The following is a 20732-nucleotide window of genomic DNA, read 5'->3' on the forward strand; positions in this document are numbered from 1 at the left end:
CAAATACACTGACACACGAACACCTTGCTGCCTTTTCTGTAAAAGACCTTTATTGAAGATTCTCCGGGCGGGACTTGTCAAGACAAAGGAACACTCTCAATCAGAGCTTGTTCACCTTCCTCAGGGCAAGCCCCTTTGCAGCGCGAAAACACAGTAGTTATACATTTTCAAAACGTAACACTTGATTAGCACTTGGTCTATCCACTCCCTTTGTTCCTCCGCCCCCCCCCCCCCAAGTATGTCCAATGGCAGGCGAGGAGGTCTCCTAATTAGGGCTGGCCCTGAGGTCAGCTTGTTTATAGCTTCATTAAATTCTCCTTCCTTATCAGTAAAACCTATTTCCTTCTTATCAGTAAAAGCCATTACGTTACTCTCTCCTATCCGTGATTGCTTTTTCTTTCCCGTGATCCGTGTTTAACCTCAACTCTCAGTAACCCTTTTTTTTCTGTTGATTCTGCAATTGTCCGCATCTTGACATTTCTTTAGCTATTTTCCCATGATTCCCTATCTCCATCCCTCTGCCACATTCACAATCCTTCTGTACACATTCTCATTTGCTAGCTAATTTATATGCCTCTTCCTTGGACTTAACACTTCCCCTAATTTCCCTTATTAGCCACGGTTGAGCACCTTCCCTTTTTTATTCTTACGCCACACAGAGATGTACAATTGTTGTAGTTCATCCATGTGATATTTAAATGTCTGCCATTGCCTATCCACCGTTAACCCTTTAAGTATCATTCTCTAGTCTCTCCGAGCCAATTCACGTCTCATACTGTCGAAGTTACCTATCTTCAAGTTCAGGACCGTAGTCTCTGAATTAACTGTGTCACTCTCCATCTTAATGAAGAATTCTACCATATTATGGTCACTCCTCCCCAAGGGGCCACACATGACCAGATTGCTAATTAATCCTCTCTCGTTACACAAGACCCAGTCTAGGATGGCCTGCTCTCTAGTTGGTTCCTCGATATATTGGTCTAGAAAACTGTCCCTTATACATTCTAGGAAATTCTCCTCCACAGTATTGCTACCAGTTTGGTTAGCCCAATCAATATGTAGATTAAAGTCACCCATGATAACTGCTGTACCCTTATTGCACGCGTCCCTAATTTCCTGTTTGATGCCATCCCCAACCTCCCTATTACTGTTTGGTGGTCTGTACACAACTCCCACTAATGTTTTCTGCCCTTTGGTGTTTTGCAGCTCCACCCATATAGATTCCACATCATCCAAGCTAATGTCCTTCCTTACTATTGCGTTAATCTCCTCTTTAACCAGTAACCGCCTCCTTTTCCTTCCTGTCTGTCCTTCCTGAATATTGAATGTTGAGTTCTCAGCCTTGCTTACCCTGGAGCCATGACTCCATAATCTCAATTTCATCATATCAGTTAACAGCTATCTGCTCAGTCAATTCATACACCTTATCATGAATTGAGACTCAGAGCCTTCAGGCTTGTTTTTTTTTAAACACACTGTCCTTTTAGACTTGTGTTGTAATGTGGCACTTTTTGATTTTTGCCCTTGACTTCTCTGCCCTCCACTCTTTTCTTCTTCCTACCTTTTGCTTCTGCCCCCTTTTTACTTCCCTCTGCCTCCCTGCATACATTCACATCCCCCTGCCATTTTAGTTTAAACCCTCCCCAACAGCACTTGCAAACACTCCGCCTAGGACATCGGTTCTGGTCCTGACCAGGTGCAGACCGATTGATTTGTACTGGTCTCACTTCCCCCAGAACCGGTTCCAATATCCCAGGAATTTGAATCCCACCCCCTTGCAGCATTCCTCAAGCCACGTATTCATCTGAGCTATCCTGATATTCCTACTCTGACTAGCATGTGGCACTGGTAGCAATCCTGAGATTACTACCTTTTGAGGTCCCTACTTTTTAATTTAACTCCTAGCTCCCTAAATTCAGCTTGTAGGACCTCATCCCGTTTTTTACCGATATCATTGGTACCTATATGTACCACGACAGCTGGCAGTTCCCCCTCCCCCTCCATAATGCGTTGCAGCCGCTCCGAGACATCCTTGACCCTTGCACCAGGGAGGCAAATACCATCCTGGAGTCTCGTTTGCTGCCACAGAAATGCCTATCTATTCCCCTTACAATAGAATCCCTTATTACTATAGCTCTCGCACTCTCTTTCCTGCCCTCCTGTGGAGCAGAGCCACCCCTGGTGCCATGGATTTGGCAGCTGTTGCTGCCTTCCCCCAACAGTACCCAAGGTGGTGTATCTGTTTTGAAGGGAGATGACCACAGGGGACCCCTGCAGTACCTTCCTTCCACTGCTCTGCCTGATGGTCACCCATTCCCTCTCTGGTTGTGTAACCTTTACCTGCAGTGTGACCAACGCACTAGACGTGCTATTCACGACATCCTCAGCATCGCGGATGCTCCAGAGTGAGTCCACGCGCAGCTCCAGTGCCGCAATGCGGTCTGTCAGGAGCTGCAGCTGGATACACTTCCTGCACATATCGTTGTCAGGGACACTGGAAGTATTCCTGACTACCCACATAGCATGACATGGGTCTGGGCTCTCCTGCCATGACTTTACCCTTAAATTAACTTAATTTGGCAACAATGCCAAGGTTTTGCTACTGATAAGAAAAAGAAAAAGATAAAATACTCATTAATCCACCAGCCAATCACTGACCCGCTTGGCTGTGACATCACACTTCGATTTCTTTTTACTTCTTTGTTTTACCTTCGGCCTTGATCTCCTGGCGTATGTTGCTTCTCCGACTATCTGGTTGTTCATCCATCTGCTGCTTGTGAGACCTTGCTGTGCACTGCTGCATCTGTCTATGTCACAGTCGCTGAAATTCAAAAAGTAATCACTTAATTGTTCGGCACTTTGGCAAGGCGCTATATAAATGCAAGTTCTCCCTTTCTGTATTGCGTTCTGAATAGCCCTCTTCTGATTATATTGTGTTGAAAACAAGGGGCTGGATTTTTGGTTCATTTGTGCCCCATTTAGCGCCTGGTCGTGAAATGAGGCGCACAAGATTTTGCGCCCGAGTGGAATTGTGACGGTACTAAAACTTAGCGCCCACCTGCTGTTTTCACTGTTTGGATGATGTGCATCGCTGCGCTTGTGCCCCAGGTGTAAGTTTCGAGCTTATCGCCCAATTTAGCGTCCGCCTAGGAACCCGCCAGCAAAAAGCAGTTGCACCCCGGGCGCTCGAGGCGCTAACGGCACCATCTTGGAAACGCTGGAGAAAATCCGAGTTCTGAGTGATTTAAACGCATTGGGAGAAGGACGCTGTGTTACTGCATACTTTTCAAGGTGAAGTTTGTGAGTTTATAGTTTGTTTTAAAGGACATTTTAAAAGATGAGGTCTATATAATGTCAACCATTGTTCCTGGCTGCTATATTTATATGGCGTTGAGCTGGAAGGCAGCTTACTGATCATTTTCAACGTAATCAAAGAGGTCGCAGACGTATGGGGAGGAGGACTTCCCACCCCACCCCCCTCCCCCCCCCACGGGTTTACAGGGAACATCGCTCATACCTGCAGCTCTCTGAGACATAGTGCATTAGAAGGCTGCACTTCTGAAAAGAGGTGGTCACAGAGATATGCCAGCTCCTATAGGCTGATCCACAGCCTATCAGCGGCAACAGGACTGGACTGCCCGTTGAGGTTAAAGTGACTGTGACACTTGCCTTTTATGCCTCCGCCTCCTTTCAGGCATCAGCAGGGGACATATGCTCCATCTTGCAGCACGCTACACATTTCTGCATTCGCCAGATGACTACTGCACTGTACGTACGCAGAATGGACTTCATAGACTTCCCAATGACCAAAGAGACCCAAAATGAGAGGGTTGTCGGTTTTGGATGATTTGCTGGCTTCCCCAAGGTTCAGGGTGCCCTTGACTGTACGCACATCGCCCTGCGAGCACCTTTACAGAATCGAGAGGTTTACTGAAACAGAAAGGGATTCCACTCCATGAATGTACACATCATCTGCGACCATACTCAGCGCATCATGGCAGACAATACCCAATATCCCGGGAGCATCCATGATGCTTTCATCTTGTGTGAGAGCAGTGTCTCACTCATGTTCCAGCACCAACCACAAGGTCAGATGCTGGGGGACAAAGGTTACAGCCTTGCCACCTGGCTCATGACGCCCCTCCGGAACCCTCAGACAGAAGCCGAGCATCGCTATAATGAGAACCATGCAGCCACACGCAACATCGTCAAACAGACAATTGGAGAGCTCAAGTAGCGCTTCTGATCCCGGGGCCATTCTGCATGCTGCCTGCAATACTCCCTTCAGCAGGTCTGTGAGTTCATTGTGGTGTGCTGCATGCTGCACAGCTCAGCCATCATGAGGGAACAGGATTTGCTAATAGGGATTGCAGGACCACCTCAGGAGGAGGAGGAGGAGGAGGAGGAGCCTGGAGGAGCCACCACCACCCCCACCACAACTACAGGGGAGGCATCATGGAAATTTTGCCGCTGCAAAAGCCTTACGTCAGCAGCTCATAATTCAATGCTTTGCTTGGAGTGAACAGCATGTTTGACCATTGCCTAGCCACTCTATCCCACCATGCTGAGTATTCCCCCTCTTATTCTGCAAATGAGATATGACATAGGAGTGGTTAAGGTGAACAAAATAATTTGTCAAACATTGTAAACTTTTCTAACTTTTTAAACTTAATTTTGAAACATTGAAACTTTAATACAATAACACAAATTTTCTGCATCCAGCAGTGTGATTAATGAACAACAACAACGTTATAGACAACAGAATGCAGAACCCCTGGCCCACTGTCTTTTATCACTGGCTTTCGCCACCCCGCCTTACCCAAATTCCCCTCCCTTGCCTGCTGCTCCAACCCAAAGTGGCACCACGATGGCATGCAGCATAGTTGCCAGAGCGCTGCTGTGTTGGCGGGAAGAGACCATGGAGACGCCGCCTGGAGAGACACTGGACCAGCGAGTGGCATGAAAGGTCCGGCTTCTGACTGGCGAGCTTTTTCATCGGTGTCGCCAGTCACAGATGGTGTGGGTCTGGGTGCTTGTGCCTGTGCCCGTGATGCACCATATACAGAAAGGCTTCTCGCCACACTCTCCGGGACTCTAATGTCACTGGTGGAGGCCACCAGCCTCGTGAGGACACTGATGGCCTTGCAGGTTTCACGGCTCGCACTGACAATCTGCGACCCTATCTCCGTAATGGTCGCAGTGAGATTCTCGATGATTGCAGGAATCCTACCCAAGACATCAAGGAGCTGACTGGTAAGGTGGATGCTCTCCCTGGACAGTCCCACCATGTCCAGTTCTGTATCTGCCTGACTGTCAGCAGACTGATTTTGCCGACTCACCCTCCAGAGAGATGGCATACAGGATTCAACACCAGAACTGCGTTGCTGCACGCCATTAGTCCCAGGAGCCTCAGAGGTAAATCCCAAGAAAGTCACATCATCGTCCTCAGACGAGGTGTTTGCTGGTGGGGAAAAAAGGTGTAGAGTGCATCTGTCCCGGAGTTGACTGATCTCTGAACTTCCTCCTTCCTTCCTCCTTCCTCCTTCCTCCTCTTCCTCTTCTTCCTCCTCCTCCTCCTCCTCCTCCTCCTCCTCCTCCTCCTCCTCCATCATACGATGGCCTGACGTGGAGGGTTGATGTGAGGGATGCTGCGCCTGTGACTTTTCATCTAGAAGTAGAAAACAACAGACGAGTGGTTACCAACAGGGGAGGGGGCAGGGTGACATGAGGAAGGTCACATAGCACGGGCTCATTTGAAGGACCGCTGCTACTCCATTATATGTAGTCCACAGACACTGCATCACATTGCCCCAACCCTAGTCCACAGACACTGTGTCACATTACCCCAACCCAGCCCAGGGTGTGTGCAGGACTTACCCTCAATATCCAAGCAGGGGTCAGCACCACCAGTGGCAGTTGTCCGACCTGAGCTGCCGATAAGGCCTGCCACTCGCTCCTCCAGGTCCGTAAATGGCAGGGTCTGAGGCGGACCGCTGCCTGTCCTCATCTGTTCGCGGTGGTTTTGGGCCGACTTTGTCTGCAAAGATGAAAATGGGAATGGTTACCAGAGGGTCCATCTGCTCTTGTCGCACACACACATAGCCACCAGAGCACTTGTACCATACTGTCTGTTTAATGGCCTTGGAAGTTGCATGTGGTTTATCAGAAGGACATCGAAGTGCGGAAACATCTTATGCGATCTCAGAAAGCAATCTTAATATGTAAAGATCATCAAACTAAGCCTACCTATGTTGTGTGCATTGAAAGATTTTAAGGTAAATATTTACAAACTGGTGTTACTTTCACCTCTATGAAATGTTATTGTGCTGTAATCCAATTTATGAAATAAGAGAAAGTTATGTTCAAATTTCTACTTTTGGATTAGCCTCCTGAGGTGGACATCTTGTGGCACCATTGAGATGAGTGGGATTGTCCCCCTGCTGTTGTGGCTAACATTATCATTAATCAGCCAGCAAAACAGGTTATTTGTTTATTTATCTCATTGCTGTTTGTGGTACCTTGCTGGGCCCTGGAACATTGTGGGCGAAGGTGCGGCGAATGAGGGTATGGGGCCCAGAAGAGCCGAGGGCCCAGGGGCAACACGGACCTGCCCACACTGCGATATGTGTGCGCACTAGGTCCGTGCAGCAGAGCAGGTCTCCAGTCGTCCTGATTCATCCCCAGCCACTGGATAAAGGCCGAGCTCGTTCGAGCCCGTGTGATGGCTGATGTGCAAAGGTCACCACGCGTTTTAAAAAAAAAAATTAATGCACAGGCATCTTCCAGCCCATTAATTGTTCAGGACTGGAACATCGGGTCTTTCATTGAAACATCTGTGAACACTTCTGGAAACAAGTCATCCTTGTTCGAGGGACCGCCTATGACATGACCTATGTATCGTGCTTTTTAGGAGGCAACCCACAGAGTGCTGAGAGACAGCAAAAGAATGAGAACAAGTAGTGTGCCAGATTTAGAATTGAAATAATAAAGGAGTGCATCAATAAAATTTGTATTCTAACGATCCTTGAAAGACCATTTAATTTTTTTGGCACTGTTTCCCATTCCTGGCCACTGTGTCTGATGCAGATACCTCCTCAATGATTTCCCTCTATATTCTATTAAAAATTGATGGCAGAGGTCTAGATCCACGCTTCTGATATAATTCCTGCCATGTGCTCTCCACAGCCCCCACAAGAGCTTTGTTAGCCTCTTGAGTAAATCGCCTGGCACGTTGTCTGCTATCCTCCTCCTCCATGATCAAAATTGAATTATAAAATGGTTGATTCAGCTCTGGGTGTACTGCGCATGCGCGCAGCCACGCCCTGCATTTGCGTTTGCAATCAGACAGCAGACCAAAAGTGCGGCAAGAAGAAAAAAATTGCGCATGTGCAGAACGGCCGATTTTTTTTTTTTAATGCCAGAACTTTTGCACAAATTCTGTGTTGCAACGCCGGAGTTAGCACTAACGCTTGTGAACTTTCATTTGGCGAAAGTTGCGCACTCTGGCACCAATGCTAACCCGGCCATAAATTTTGATTTTGCCGCAATTTGCGCCTGGAAATGGCCGAAATCACAAAAAGCTGAAAATCCAGCCCAATTTTAACATTTTGTTTCTGTTGGCTTTTGTTTATTGTTTAATATGTGCAGCAATTAAATTGCAGACGTAGGAATAGGATTAAACTGAAAATACAGCTTCCCTCATTATTTCTGCTGAAAGTAAACATGACTAAAATCAGGTGTTGCACTCCATTTCAAGTAGTTTTGGATGCAGTTTGAGGCTGTAGATAAGATATTTTTGCTTTCCAAAAACAATGAATATTGGGTAAGATTTGGGCTCTATTTTTGAATTTGGTTAAATTTGATTGCAGTACTGGAAATATTAATTGAGAGGGAGGGTTCAGATCCCACTCCTGACACTCCCATACAATACCAAGGGAGTGCTGCACTGTCAGAGTTGCTGTTTTCCGGATGAGACATGGACATAAATGATCCCATGTCACTATTTTGAAGAGGAGCAGGGGTGTTATCTCCAGTGTCGTGGCCAATATTTATCCCTCAATCAACATCACTCAAGCAGATTATCTGGTAATTATCACATTACTGTTTGTGGGAGCTTGCTGTACACGAATTGGCTGCTACGTTTCCTACAGCTCAAAGTACAATATGACTGTAAAGCGCTTTGGGACATCCATTGGTTGTGCAAGGCGCTATATAAATGCAAACCTTTTCTAAAATTAAATCAGGATGGTAAACTGTGTATTGTTACTGCACAATTAGCTTTGGAGGTAGATAGTTAGTCTGGTGTTCCTCTGAGAGTAAACAGAACAGTATTGTTTGTATGTTTTTGTTAATAAAATCATCCTCCACACCTCTTGCAATTTACTGCCCCATTTCCAATTTTTCCTTACTCTCCAAAGTCGTTGAACATGTTGTCACCTCCCAAATCCATGCTCATCTTTCCCACAACTCCATGTTTGAATCTCTCCAATCAGGCCTCTGCCTCTACCTCAGCATTGAAGCAGTCCAAGTCATAGTCACAAATGAGATCCTCTGTGATTGTGGTGTATTATTATTCTTATACGTCCCTGCAGCCTTTGACATGGTTAACTATACCATCCACCACAAATACCTCTACTCCATTATCCAGGTGTAACCTGTCCAATTGTAGAGAGCATCTTCAGCAATACCTTTTCTTCCTGCCCCCACATCCTCCCCGAATATCTCCACTCCATTGTCCAGCTCACTTGGGTTCCATTCTAACCTGTCCAACCGTAGAGCGAGCATCTCCAGCAATGGCTTTTCTTCCTGCCCCCCACATCTTTTGGAATTCTCCAGTCATCTATCCTTGGCCCTTTCCTCTTCCTCACCTGCCTTGGTGACATCTGGAGAAGCTACAACAGTTGAGGACGACCAGCTCCGAGGAAATTCTCAGCAATATTGTCTTCCATTCCAGGTTACGCTGTTCTGTTTGCTCGATGCCTGCCGAAAACACAGATCCCAGAATGGCATTGCAAAATCAGGTGCAAAGGACTTGAGGCACAGGTCCCATGTCTAATTTTGCAACCCTTGATTTTGTGAGTCCTTGAGTCGCCTCACAAAATCAGGGTTCAGACTAATTATCATCATCAGCAGTCCGTCGGAATTTAGGAAGACTTGCTTCCACTCCCAAAGTGAGTTCTTTTTAATAGCTGAACAGCCCGATACGAGAGCCACAGACCCTGTCACAGGTGGGACAGACATTCGTCGAGGGAAGGGGTCGGCGGGGCTGGTTTGCCGCACGCTCCTTCCGCTGCCTGCGCTTGGCCTCTTCACGTTCTTTGTGTTGAGACTCGAAGCTGCCTCCAGGATGCACTTTCTCCACCTCGGACGGTCTTCGGCCAGGATCTCCAAGGTGTCGGGGGTGATGTCACACTTTACCAGGGAGGCTTTGAGGGTGTCCTTGTAACGCTTCCGCTGTCCTCTTTTTGCTCGTTTACCATGAAGGAGCTCCACATAAAGCATTTGCTTCGGAAGTCTCATATCTGGCATGTGAACTATGTGGCCTGCCCAGCGAAGCTGATCGAGTGTGGTCAGTGCTTCAATACTGGGGATGTTAACCTGAACGAGGACACTGATGTTGGTGCGCCTGTCCTCCCAGGGGATTTGCGGGATTTGCAGGATCTTGCGGAGACATAGTTGGTGATTTATCTCCAGCGACTTGAGGTGCCTTCTATACATCGTCCATGCCTCGGATCCATACAGGAGGGCGGGTATTACTGCAGCCCTGTAGACCATGAGCTTGGTGGTAGATTTGAGGGCCTGGTCTTCAAACGCTTTTCCTCAGACGGCCGAAGGCTGCACTGGCGCACTGGAGGCGGTGTTGAATCTCCGCATCAATGTCTGCCTTTGTTGATGAGAGGCTTCTGAGATATGGGAAATGGTCCACGTTGTCGAGGGCCGCGCCGTGAATCTTGATGATTGGAGGGCAGTGCTGTGCAGCGGTGACAGACTCGTCGAGGACCTTTGTCTTACAAATGTTAAGCATAAGGCCCATGCTTTCATATGCCTCAGTGAATACATTGACGATATCCTGGAGTTCAGCCTCTGAATGTGCGCAGACGCAGGCATCGTCCGCATACTGCAGCTGAATGACGAAGGTTGGGGTGATCTTGGACCTAGCCTGGAGGCGGCATAGGTTAAACAGCTTCCCACTGGTTCTGTAGTTTAGTTCCACTCCAGCGGGGAGCTTGCTGATTGTGAGGTGGAGCATGGCAGTGAGGAAGATTGAGAAGAGGGTTGGAGCGATGACGCAGCCTGTTTGACCCCGGTCCGGATGTGAATTGGGTCTGTAATGGATCCGTTGGGAAGGATCACGGCCTGCATGTCATCGTGAAGCAGGCAAAGGATGTTGACAAACCTTTGGGGTCATCCGAAACGGAGGAGGACGCTCCATAGACCCTCACGGTTGACCGTGTCAAAGGCCTTTTGTAAGATCGAAAAAGGCCATGTTTAAGGGCTGGCGCTGCTCCCTGCATTTTTCCTGCAGCTGTCGCGCAGACTAATGGACTTATGCTGAAGCTTTTTAAATCTGTTTTGGGGCTGTATTTTTTTAATATCAATTAAATGGAACTGCTATGTCAATATTTTCCCTATTGTATTGTACTATTGTCACTGTTTACTTCCGACCATAATAAAATAGATTTTTAGTAGTATAAACTTGTGTGATTTAGTGTGCTGAGCAGAGATTGCTGGCAGAAACTTGCTGCTTTTAGCAATGCCTGATTTGTGCTTGAAGAAATCTTGGCACGCTAGTTCTGAAATTGTCCTGAGGTGGTGCTGCAGTAACAGCTGTGAACCAGGACTGCAAAATGTTCGAACTGTGTTGGTATGGAACATGAATGCAAAGTCTGGATGATAGATATTTTCTTCAATGCTGATATTTTTGAAGTAACTCGAAACTTTTTTCCATTTGTTTTATTCTGCACAGCATCTGCATTATTGTTCTGAAAATTCAGAGAGAATTTCAGCAGAGGTCACTGGATAGCATTCAGGAGTGGGAACTTGAGCTGATTACCCCCTCTTCAACTGAAGGCCATTGGGCCAATTGTAGTGAATCTGCTGCCGTTGCAGATGATATCAGTTTAAAAAGCACAGACTGGGGATCGAGCCTGACATCTTACAGGTCTTTATAGTTCAGCTAAAACTGGATATTATAATGCCGAGTCATCAGGTGGTGGCATTATCCGCTATCTGACTTGGAACTTGTGCACCTTTGATGTTCAGTTATCAAACTAGGCTTTTTCTAAATTTTGCTTTATCCTTCTACTTTCAGGAAGAATGCCGTGTTCTCAGAGTCAAGGTTATTTCAGGCATTGATTTGGCCAAAAAAGACATCTTTGGAGCCAGGTATGGAATGTATACACTCATTTTGCAGGGTTCTTATTGTCTTTGTCATTGCAACAATGACTACATGCCAAAGGTACTTAATTGGCTGTAAAGCACTTTGAGATGTCCAGTGGTTGTGAAAGAAACTATATAAATGCAAGTCTTTCTTTCTTTGAGATTGGTTAAAAGCTGGCCATGAAGAAATGCATGCAATGGACAATGATCTTTTAACAAACCTAAGGAAACTAAAATATCATTACTTAGGGGCTGTCACATGCCTACAAATAATGCTTCTTTTAAAAATTTTATAAAATAGACATTGTCATTCCAAAATAAATCGATGAGTCAATCTCCCATAGTCTGCACTCGGAGTCAAGACTTGGTGTAATCTTCAGGGAAAGAAAGATAGATTTATATCGCGCCTTTCACAACCACCGGATGTCTCAAAGTGCTTTACAGCCAATTAAGTATTTGAATGTAGTCACTGTTGTAAGCAGGGTAAGGGGTCAGGAGGTAACTGTAGTAGCATAAGCACATGTAGTTCAGTCTCCATTTTAAAATCAGACATAATGTTCTCTTTTAGAACATAGAAACATAGAAAATAGGTGCAGGAGTCGGCCATTCGGCCCTTCTAGCCTGCACCGCCATTCAATGAGTTCATGGCTGAACATGCAACTTCAGTACCCCATTCCTGCTTTCTCACCATACCCCTTGATTCCCCTAGTAGTAAGGACTTCATCTAACTCCTTTTTGAATATATTTAGTGAATTGGCCTCAACAACTTTCTGTGGTAGAGAATTCCACAGGTTCACCACTCTCTGAGTGAAGAAATTCCTCCTCATCTCGGTCCTAAATGGCTTCCCCCTTATCCTTAGACTGTGTCCCCTGGTTCTGGACTTCCCCAACATTGGGAACATTCTTCCTGCATCTAACCTGTCTAACCCCGTCAGAATTTTAAACGTTTCTATGAGGTCCCCTCTCATTCTTCTGAACTCCAGTGAATACAAGCCCAGTTGATCCAGTCTTTCTTGATAGGTCAGTCCCGCCATCCCGGAAATCAGTCTGGTGAACCTTCGCTGCACTCCCTCAATAGCAAGAATGTCCTTCCTCAGGTTAGGAGACCAAAACTGTACACAATACCCCAGGTGTGGCCTCACCAAGGCCCTGTACAATTGTAGCAACACCTCCCTGCCCTTGTACTCAAATCCCCTCGCTATGAAGGCCAACATGCCATTTGCTTTCTTAACCGCCTGCTGTACCTGCATGCCAACCTTCAATGACTGATGTACCATGACACCCAGGTCTCTTTGCACCTCCCCTTTTCCTAATCTGTCACCATTCAGATAATAGTCTGTCTCTCTGTTTTTACCACCAAAGTGGATAACCTCACATTTATCCACATTATACTTCATCTGCCATGCATTTGCCCACTCACCTAACCTATCCAAGTCGCTCTGCAGCCTCATAGAATCCTCCTTGCAGCTCACACTGCCACCCAACTTAGTGTCATCCGCAAATTTGGAGATACTACATTTAATCCCCTTGTCTAAATCATTAATGTACAGTGTAAACAGCTGGGGCCCCAGCACAGAACCTTGCGGTACCCCACTAGTCACTGCCTGCCATTCTGAAAAGTACCTATTTACTCCTACTCTTTGCTTCCTGTCTGACAACCAGTTCTCAATCCATGTCAGCACACTACCCCCAATCCCATGTGCTTTAACTTTGCACATTAATCTCTTGTGTGGGACCTTGTCGAAAGCCTTCTGAAAGTCCAAATATACCACATCAACTGGTTCTCCCTTGTCCACTCTACTGGAAACATCCTCAAAAAATTCCAGAAGATTTGTCAAGCATGATTTCCCTTTCACAAATCCATATAATTTAAATATTTATTTTATATAATTTAATATTTCTAGTTACACAGTGAAATTTGGGGAGTAGTGTAAAAGCTTTTCATAGGCTGAAGAGCTGCGAATTGCAAAATTAAGGAGCTCCAATGCCACCATTGGCCAGATGGCAAAATTACATTGTGACAAATTCGCACAAGTTATTTTTTATTATAAATACACGTATAGGAATTTATACTGTGGCAAGTGTTGACATGCAAGTAAGGTTTTGTACATGCGGGTGTAAAAATTTTAATATGCATGTTTGCTTACTCTTGTTTTCATTGACGTCTTGGTAAACAAATGATTGTGGCATTTTTTCTTTTTTGGGTTTAGTCCTTGGAGGGCGGGGCGGGCGCAGGATATTTTGACCAGCAAATTAGTCACCTGTATCTAAACAGCAGCCCCTTCAACTTTATTTGTAACAATCTGCAATTCAAGTCTGCTTCCATGTCTATGCAGGCTTTTTCTTTCCTCAGTTTACGAGGTGGAATTGTAGCACAGAAAATATTTCATCGCTGCTTTTGCTACTATTGAAGTCAATTGTACAAAATGATTTACTACCCTTTTTAGTCACAACCTTTTTCTTCCAATAAAAGGACTATATTGTACAGTATAGATACATTCCTACAAGGGTAAGGGAGGGCAACCAAAGCCAGAGTTCCCTGGATGACGAAGAGTAGGATGAAGCAGAAAAAGGGGGTGTATAATAGCTGTTAGGTTGATAGTACAAGGGAGAAACGGGTTGACTATAAAAAGTACAGAGGAGAAATGAAAAGGAAGTTAGAGGGGCAAAGAGACAGTAGGAGAATAGACTGGTGGCTAACAAAATGAGATCCAAAGATCTTCTACAGGCATATCAACAGTAAAAGGGTTGTCACAGGAGCGCTGGGGTTGATTAGGGACAAAAGTGGAGGCAGAAGGCATGGTTTAAGTACTAAATGAGTACTTTGCATCGGTGTTTACCAAGGAAGAGGACTTTGCGAAAGCTGTGGTAAATGATGACGTTGCTGGGATACTAGATGAGATAAAAATAGATAAAGAGGAGGAACTAGAAAGGCTGGCGGTAATAAAAGTGAACAAGTCACCTGGTCTGGATGGGATGCATCCTAGCTTGCTGAGGGAAGCAAGAGTAGAAACTGTGGAGGTGCTGTGCACAATCTTCCGATCCTCCTTAGATACAGGGCTGGTGCCAAAGGACAGGTGGATGACAAATGTTACCCCTTTGTTCAAAAAAGGGGAGAAGAGGAGCCTGGCAATTCGAGGCCAGTCAGTTTAATGTCGGTGGTGGGAAAGCATTTAGAAACAATAATCTGGGAGAAAATTAACAGCCACTTGGATAAGCATGGACTCATAAAGAAGAGCCAGCACAGACTTGTTGAGGGCAAATTGTCTTTGACTAACTTGATTGAGTTTTATGATAATGTACCAGAGAGGATGGATGATGGCAGCATGGTTGATGATGTGTATATGGACTTTCAAAAGACATTTGATAAAGTACCACATATTATGTTTGCTAGCAGAATTGAAGACCATGGAATAAAAGGGGCAGTTCCATCATGGATACAAAATTAGCTAAAGGGCAGTAAACAGAGACTTGTGGTGAAAGGCTGTTATTTGGACTCCGGGGAGGTATACAGTGGCGTTCCCCAAGTTTCAGTACTAGGAACACTACTGTATTTGATACACATGAATGATTTGGACTTTCTAAAGAGAGGCACAGAGTACAAAAACCAGGGAGTAGTACTAAACCTCTATAAAACATTAGTTCTGCTCCAGCTGGTGTATTTTTCCCAATTCTGGGCACCACACTTAAGGAAGAACGTGAAGGCTTTCGAGAGGGTATAGAAGAAATTTACAAGAATTGTTCCAGGGATGCGGGATTACAGTTAGTGGATAGACTAGAGAAGCTGGGGTTGTTCTCCTTTGAGCAGAAAAGGCTAAGAGGAGATTTGATTAAGTTGTTAAAAGTAATAAATGATTTAGATAGAGTAAGTGAAGAGAAAATGTTTCCAGTGGCTGATGGGTCGAGAACCAGAGGGGACAGATTTAAGGTGATTTGCAAAGGAACCAGAGGTGACAGGAGGAAAACCTTTTTTACGCAATGAGAGTTTCTGATTTGGAATGCGCTACCTGATGGGATGGTAGATACAGCTTCAATAGTCGCCTTCAAAAAGGAATTGTATAAATACTTGACGGAGAAAAAATTTCAGGGATATGGGGGGAAAAGTAGGGGAGTGGAACTAACTGAATTGCTCTTTGAAAGAGTTGGCGCAGACTGAATGGGCTGAATGGCTTCCTTCTGTGCTGTATTATTTGATTCTGTGATTATTATTCTAAAGGTATAAATTGGTTCATAACTCAAGTGGCTATTCCTATTTATTTAATCCTCTCTGAAGCCAGATGCCTTTTTCGTAACACAGTAACCAGAATTGTGCCGAGTGCACCGGGTGGGACAAGATGAGTGCTCTGCCTAACCTCAGTTACTTTGAGCTTTTTGATCTATTACTCTGCTTATATGGCCCAAAATCCTATTTGCTTTCTTCACTGCCGCACACTGTGCTGATGGCATCAGCAGTTTATCTTGCTGTATCTCCAAGTACCACTCCTGTGTCATTTCCTGGAGCATAATAGTATTCATCTTATATTGCAACTGGTTATTATCCTTTCTCAATCTCAGAACTTGGCATTTGTCCATTCATCCCAACTTCTCAAACTATCCGGGTCCTTCTCTGTTTGATCAGCCTGTTTCCGCCTGTTGTTGGCAGTCCCAGTTTGCTTTAATTTGCAGATTTGGAGAGTTTTCTTTCTTTCCCCACTTGCAAGACATCTATGTAGATTTTAAGCAGCAACTGATCCCTAAGGCATCTCGCTAGTTACTTCCTTCCGTGCTGATTCGCTCCCAAGTATAACCACTCTTTGCTTCAACAAAAGCAAAATGCTGCAGATGCTGGAATCTGAAATAAAAACAGAAAATGCTGGAAATCTCAGCAGGTCAGGCAGCATCTGTGGAGAGAAGCAGCGTTAATGTTTCGGGTCGTCAGAACTGGTTTCAGTCGATTTTTCAGTCCATTTCAAAAGCTTTTAAACATCAGAAAAATCAACCTATCCATTGTATCGATTTTTTTTTCATTCTTGCGAATTTTTGAAATATTTGCCATAATTCTATAAGCTAATGCAAGAAATTACTTTGCTATTAAGATTCTTTTGATCTTTCATTGAAAAGTTTAGATGAGCAGAGAGACCTCGGTGTCCATATACATATCATTAAAGGTGGCAGGGCAATTTAATAATGTGGTTTAAAAAGCAAATGGGTTACTTGGGTTTATAAGTAGCGGAATAGAATATAAAAGCAAAAAGATCATGCTAGAACTTTATAAATCACTGGTTAGGCCTCAACTGAAGTATTGTGGACAGTTCTGGGCACCACACTTCAGGAAAGATGTAAAGGTCTTGGAAAGGGAACAGAGGAGGTTTACCAGGATGTTACCAGGGATAAGGGACTTCACTGATGAGAGGTTGGAAAAGTTAGGACTGTTCTCTTTGGAGCAGGGAAGGTTAAGAGGTGACCTAATAGAGGTTCAAGATGATGAGAGGTTTTGATCGAGTAAATGCAGAAAAATAATTCCCACGGTGAGTGGATCAATAATTAGAGGTCACCAGATTCAAAATCATTGGCAAAAGATCTAGAGGGAGATGAGGAGAAATGTTTTCACTCCATGTTGTCAGAAACAGGAACGCTCACTTAAAAAGGTGGTGGAAGCTGATTCTATAAATAATTTTAAAAGGGAGTTGGACAGGTACTTGATGGGGAACATACAGGGTTACAGATAAACAGTGGGGATGTGTGACTACGCACAACTGCTCTTTCAGAGAACCAGCACAGACACAATGGGTTGAACTGAATGATTTTAATCACCAAGGCACTTGCATTGGGTAGTCGATAAAATGTCTTCTAAAAATTTGTCAAAGAATTGCTATACAGTCTTGTAAAGAGTTAGAGTTTGGGGTTCATGAAAGAAAAAAGAAAAGACTTGAATTTATATAGCACCTTTCACGACCACCAGACGTCTCAAAGCGCTTTACAACCAACGAAGTACTTTTTGGAGTGTAGTCACTGTTGTAATGTGGTTCCTGCTCATCTCAACATGTATTTTTTTCTAGTTCAATTCATAAGTCGGTATTGAGTTTCGTCATGGGAAGATTTTGATTTTGAAGCTTTGTTCTTTCTTGCATACTTCGAAGACCATCTATTTCAGGTGCCTAATGAATTTTAAATGCACAGAAATTAGCTTTAAAAATAAACATCTTTATTTAGGCACTAGTTCGGCCCCAGCTGGAGTATTGTCCAATTATCACACTTCAGGAAGGACGTGAAGGATTTGGAGAGGTTATAGAAAAGAGTTATTAGAATGATTCCAAGGATGAGGGATGACAGTTACGTGGATTCAGTGGAGACCGTGGAATTGTTCTCTTTAGAGCAGCCAAGGCGAAGAGGAGATTTGATAGAGGTGTTCGCAGTCATGAAGGGTTTAGAGAGAGTGAATAAAGCGAAACTGTATCAAATGACTGAAGGGTTGATAATCACTGATTTAAGGTGATTGGTAAAAGAAGCAGAGGTGACATGAGGAAAAATGTTTCCATGCAACGAGTGGTTTGGATTTAGAATGTGCCTGATAGGGTGGTGGATATAGATTCAATAGTAGCCTTCAAAGGGAAGTGGACAAATACTTGAAGGAGAAAAAATTGCATGGGTATAGGGAAAGAGCCGGGATGTGGGGCGAACTGGCTTGTTCTTGGAAAACGCCGGCACAGACTGAATGGCCTCCTTCTGTTCTCTCTCTGCTATTCTTGTGCTTTTTTCAATTTCTCCCAGCACACACTATTCTGCCTGTTTTTGAATGTATTCTGTACTTGACATTTCTTATAAACCTATTTCTTCTGATTTATTTTAACCTCAATTTCCTTCGTCATCCATGGAGCTCTAGCTTTGGATGCTCCATCTTTCCTCCTCCTAAATATGCTTGGTTTGTACCAGAATTATCGGCGTCTTGAAGGCTCACCGTTGCTCATTTACTGTTTTCTTGGCCAATTTTTGTTTCCACTTTACCTATGCTAGATTCCTTCTCAAATCATTGAAATTGTCTCTCTTCCAGTTTGATGCATTTTTCTTTGTCCCTTTCCATAAGTACAGGTTGAACACCTCTTATCCGGGACTCCCTTATCCGGCACGACCCCTCGTCCGGGACCATTCCCAGCCGGCGCGTGGCGCAAGCGCAGAAGGCGACCGTCGAAACCCTACTCACAAATATAATCTTTCTCCTCCTCGTTGCCTGCAGGAACTCCTGCAACCACAGTCCTCGGGCGGACCGCTCCTCCCCACAGCGCTTCCTCCGGTGGGTCGGGCTGGCTGTTGAGGCCCACCGGCTCTTTGAGGCCCCCTGCACACTGATTGACTGACTGACATTCGGTCCAGCCAATCAGCGCACACCCATACCGACCCCAGCAACAGCACTTAAACATAGAAACATAGAAATTAGGTGCAGGAGTAGACCATTTGGCCCTTCGAGCCTGCACTGCCATTCAATAAGATCATGGCTGATCATTCCACCTCAGTACTCCTTTCCTGCTTTGTCTCCATACCCCTTGATCTCTTTGGCCGTAAGGGCCATATCTAACTCCCTTTTGAATATATCTCAAAAAACTGGCCTCAACAACTTTCTGCGGTAAAGAATTCCACAGGTTAACCACTCTCTGAGTGAAGACGTTTCTCCTCATCTCGGTCTTAAATGGCTTACCCCTTATTCTTAGACTGTGACCCCTGGTTCTGGAACTCCCCAGCAACGGGAGCATTCTTCTTGCATCTAACCTGTCCAATCCCGTCAGAATTTTATATGTTTCTATGAGATCCCCTCTCATACTTTTAAACTCCAGTGGATACAAGCCCAGTTGATCCAGTCTTTCCTCATATGTCAGTCCTGCCATCCCGAGAATCAGTCTGGTGAACCTTCGCTGTTCTCCCTCAATAGCAAGAATGTCCCTCCTCAGATTAGAAGACCAAAACTGAACACAACATTCTAGGTGTGGCCTCACCAAGGCTCTGTATAACTGCAGTAAGACCTCCATGCTCCTATACATAATCCTCTAGCTATGAAGGCCAACATGCCATTTGCCGCCTTCACCGCCTGCTGTACCTGCATGCCAACCTTCAATGACTGATGTACCATGACACCCAGGTCTCGTTGCACTTCCTCTTTTCCTAATCTGTCACCATTCGGATGATCTGTCATCCTGTTTTTGCCACCAAAGTGGATAACCTCACATTTATCCACATTATACTGCATCTGCCATGCATTTGCCCACTCACGCAACCTGTCCAAGTCACCCTGCAGCCTCTTAGCATCATCCTCACAGCTCACACCGCCACCCAGTTTAGTGTTATCTGCAAACTTGGAGACATTACATTCAATTCCTTCATCTAAATCATTGATGTATATTGTAAATAGCTGGGGTCCCAGCACTGAACCCTGCGGTACCCCACTAGTCACTGCCAGCCATTCTGAAAAGGACCACTTTTATCCCGACTGTCTGCCAATAAGTTATCTATCTACGTCAATACATTACTCCCAATACCATGTACTTTAATTTTGCACATTAATCTCTTGTGTGGGACCTTGTCAAAAGCCTTTTGAAAGTCTAAATACATCACATCCACTGATTCTCCCTTGTCCACTCTACTAGTTGCATCCTCAAAAAATTCCAAAAGGTTTGTCAAGCATGATTTCCCTTTCATAAATCCATGCTGACTTGGACCGATCCTGTCACTGCTTTCCAAATGCGCTGCTATTTCATCTTTAATAATTGATTCCAACATTTTCCCCACTATCGATGTCAGGCTAACCGGTCGATAATTCCCTGTGTTCTCTCTCTCTCCTTTTTTAAAACGTGGTGTTACATTAGCTACCCTCCAGCCCATAGGAACTGATCCAGAGTCAATAGAATGTTAGAAATGATGACCAATGCATCCACTATTTATAGGGCCACTTCCTTAAGTATTCTGGGATGCAGCCTATCAGGCCCTGGGGATTTATCGGCCTTCAATCCCATCAATTTCCCTAACACAATTTCCTGACGAAAGGATTTCCTTCAGTTCCTCCTTTTCGCTGGACCCTCGAACCCCTAGTATTTCCGGAAGGTTATTTGTGTCTTCCTTAGTGAAGAAAGATCCAAAGTATTTGTTCAATTGGTCTGCCATTTCTTTGTTCCCCATTATAAATTCACCTGATTCTGACTACAAAGAACCTATGTTGGTCTTCACTAATCTTTTTCTCTTCACATATCTATCGAAGCTTTTGCAGTCAGTATTTATGTTCCCTACAAGCTTCTTCTCATACTCTATTTCCCTCCTCCTAAATAGACCCTTTGTCTTCCTCTGCTGAATTCTAAATTTCTTCCAATCCTCAGGTTTGCTGCTTTTTC

General features: G+C 44.8%; 1 protein-coding gene across 3 annotated transcripts in view; it reads left to right on the top strand.

Moving 5' to 3' along the window:
• Window positions 1-20732, top strand: part of nedd4l (NEDD4 like E3 ubiquitin protein ligase) — a 614975-nt gene that overhangs the window by 152035 nt on the left and 442208 nt on the right. For all 3 annotated transcript variants that reach the window (XM_070867774.1, XM_070867791.1, XM_070867782.1), the window contains exon 2: window positions 11312-11385. In XM_070867774.1, coding sequence (XP_070723875.1) covers window positions 11312-11385 — 74 coding nt within the window. The remainder of the gene's footprint in view (window positions 1-11311; window positions 11386-20732) is intronic.

The sequence above is a fragment of the Pristiophorus japonicus genome, chromosome 2 (genome assembly GCF_044704955.1).
Source record: "Pristiophorus japonicus isolate sPriJap1 chromosome 2, sPriJap1.hap1, whole genome shotgun sequence".
Classification (NCBI taxonomy): domain Eukaryota; kingdom Metazoa; phylum Chordata; class Chondrichthyes; family Pristiophoridae; genus Pristiophorus; species Pristiophorus japonicus.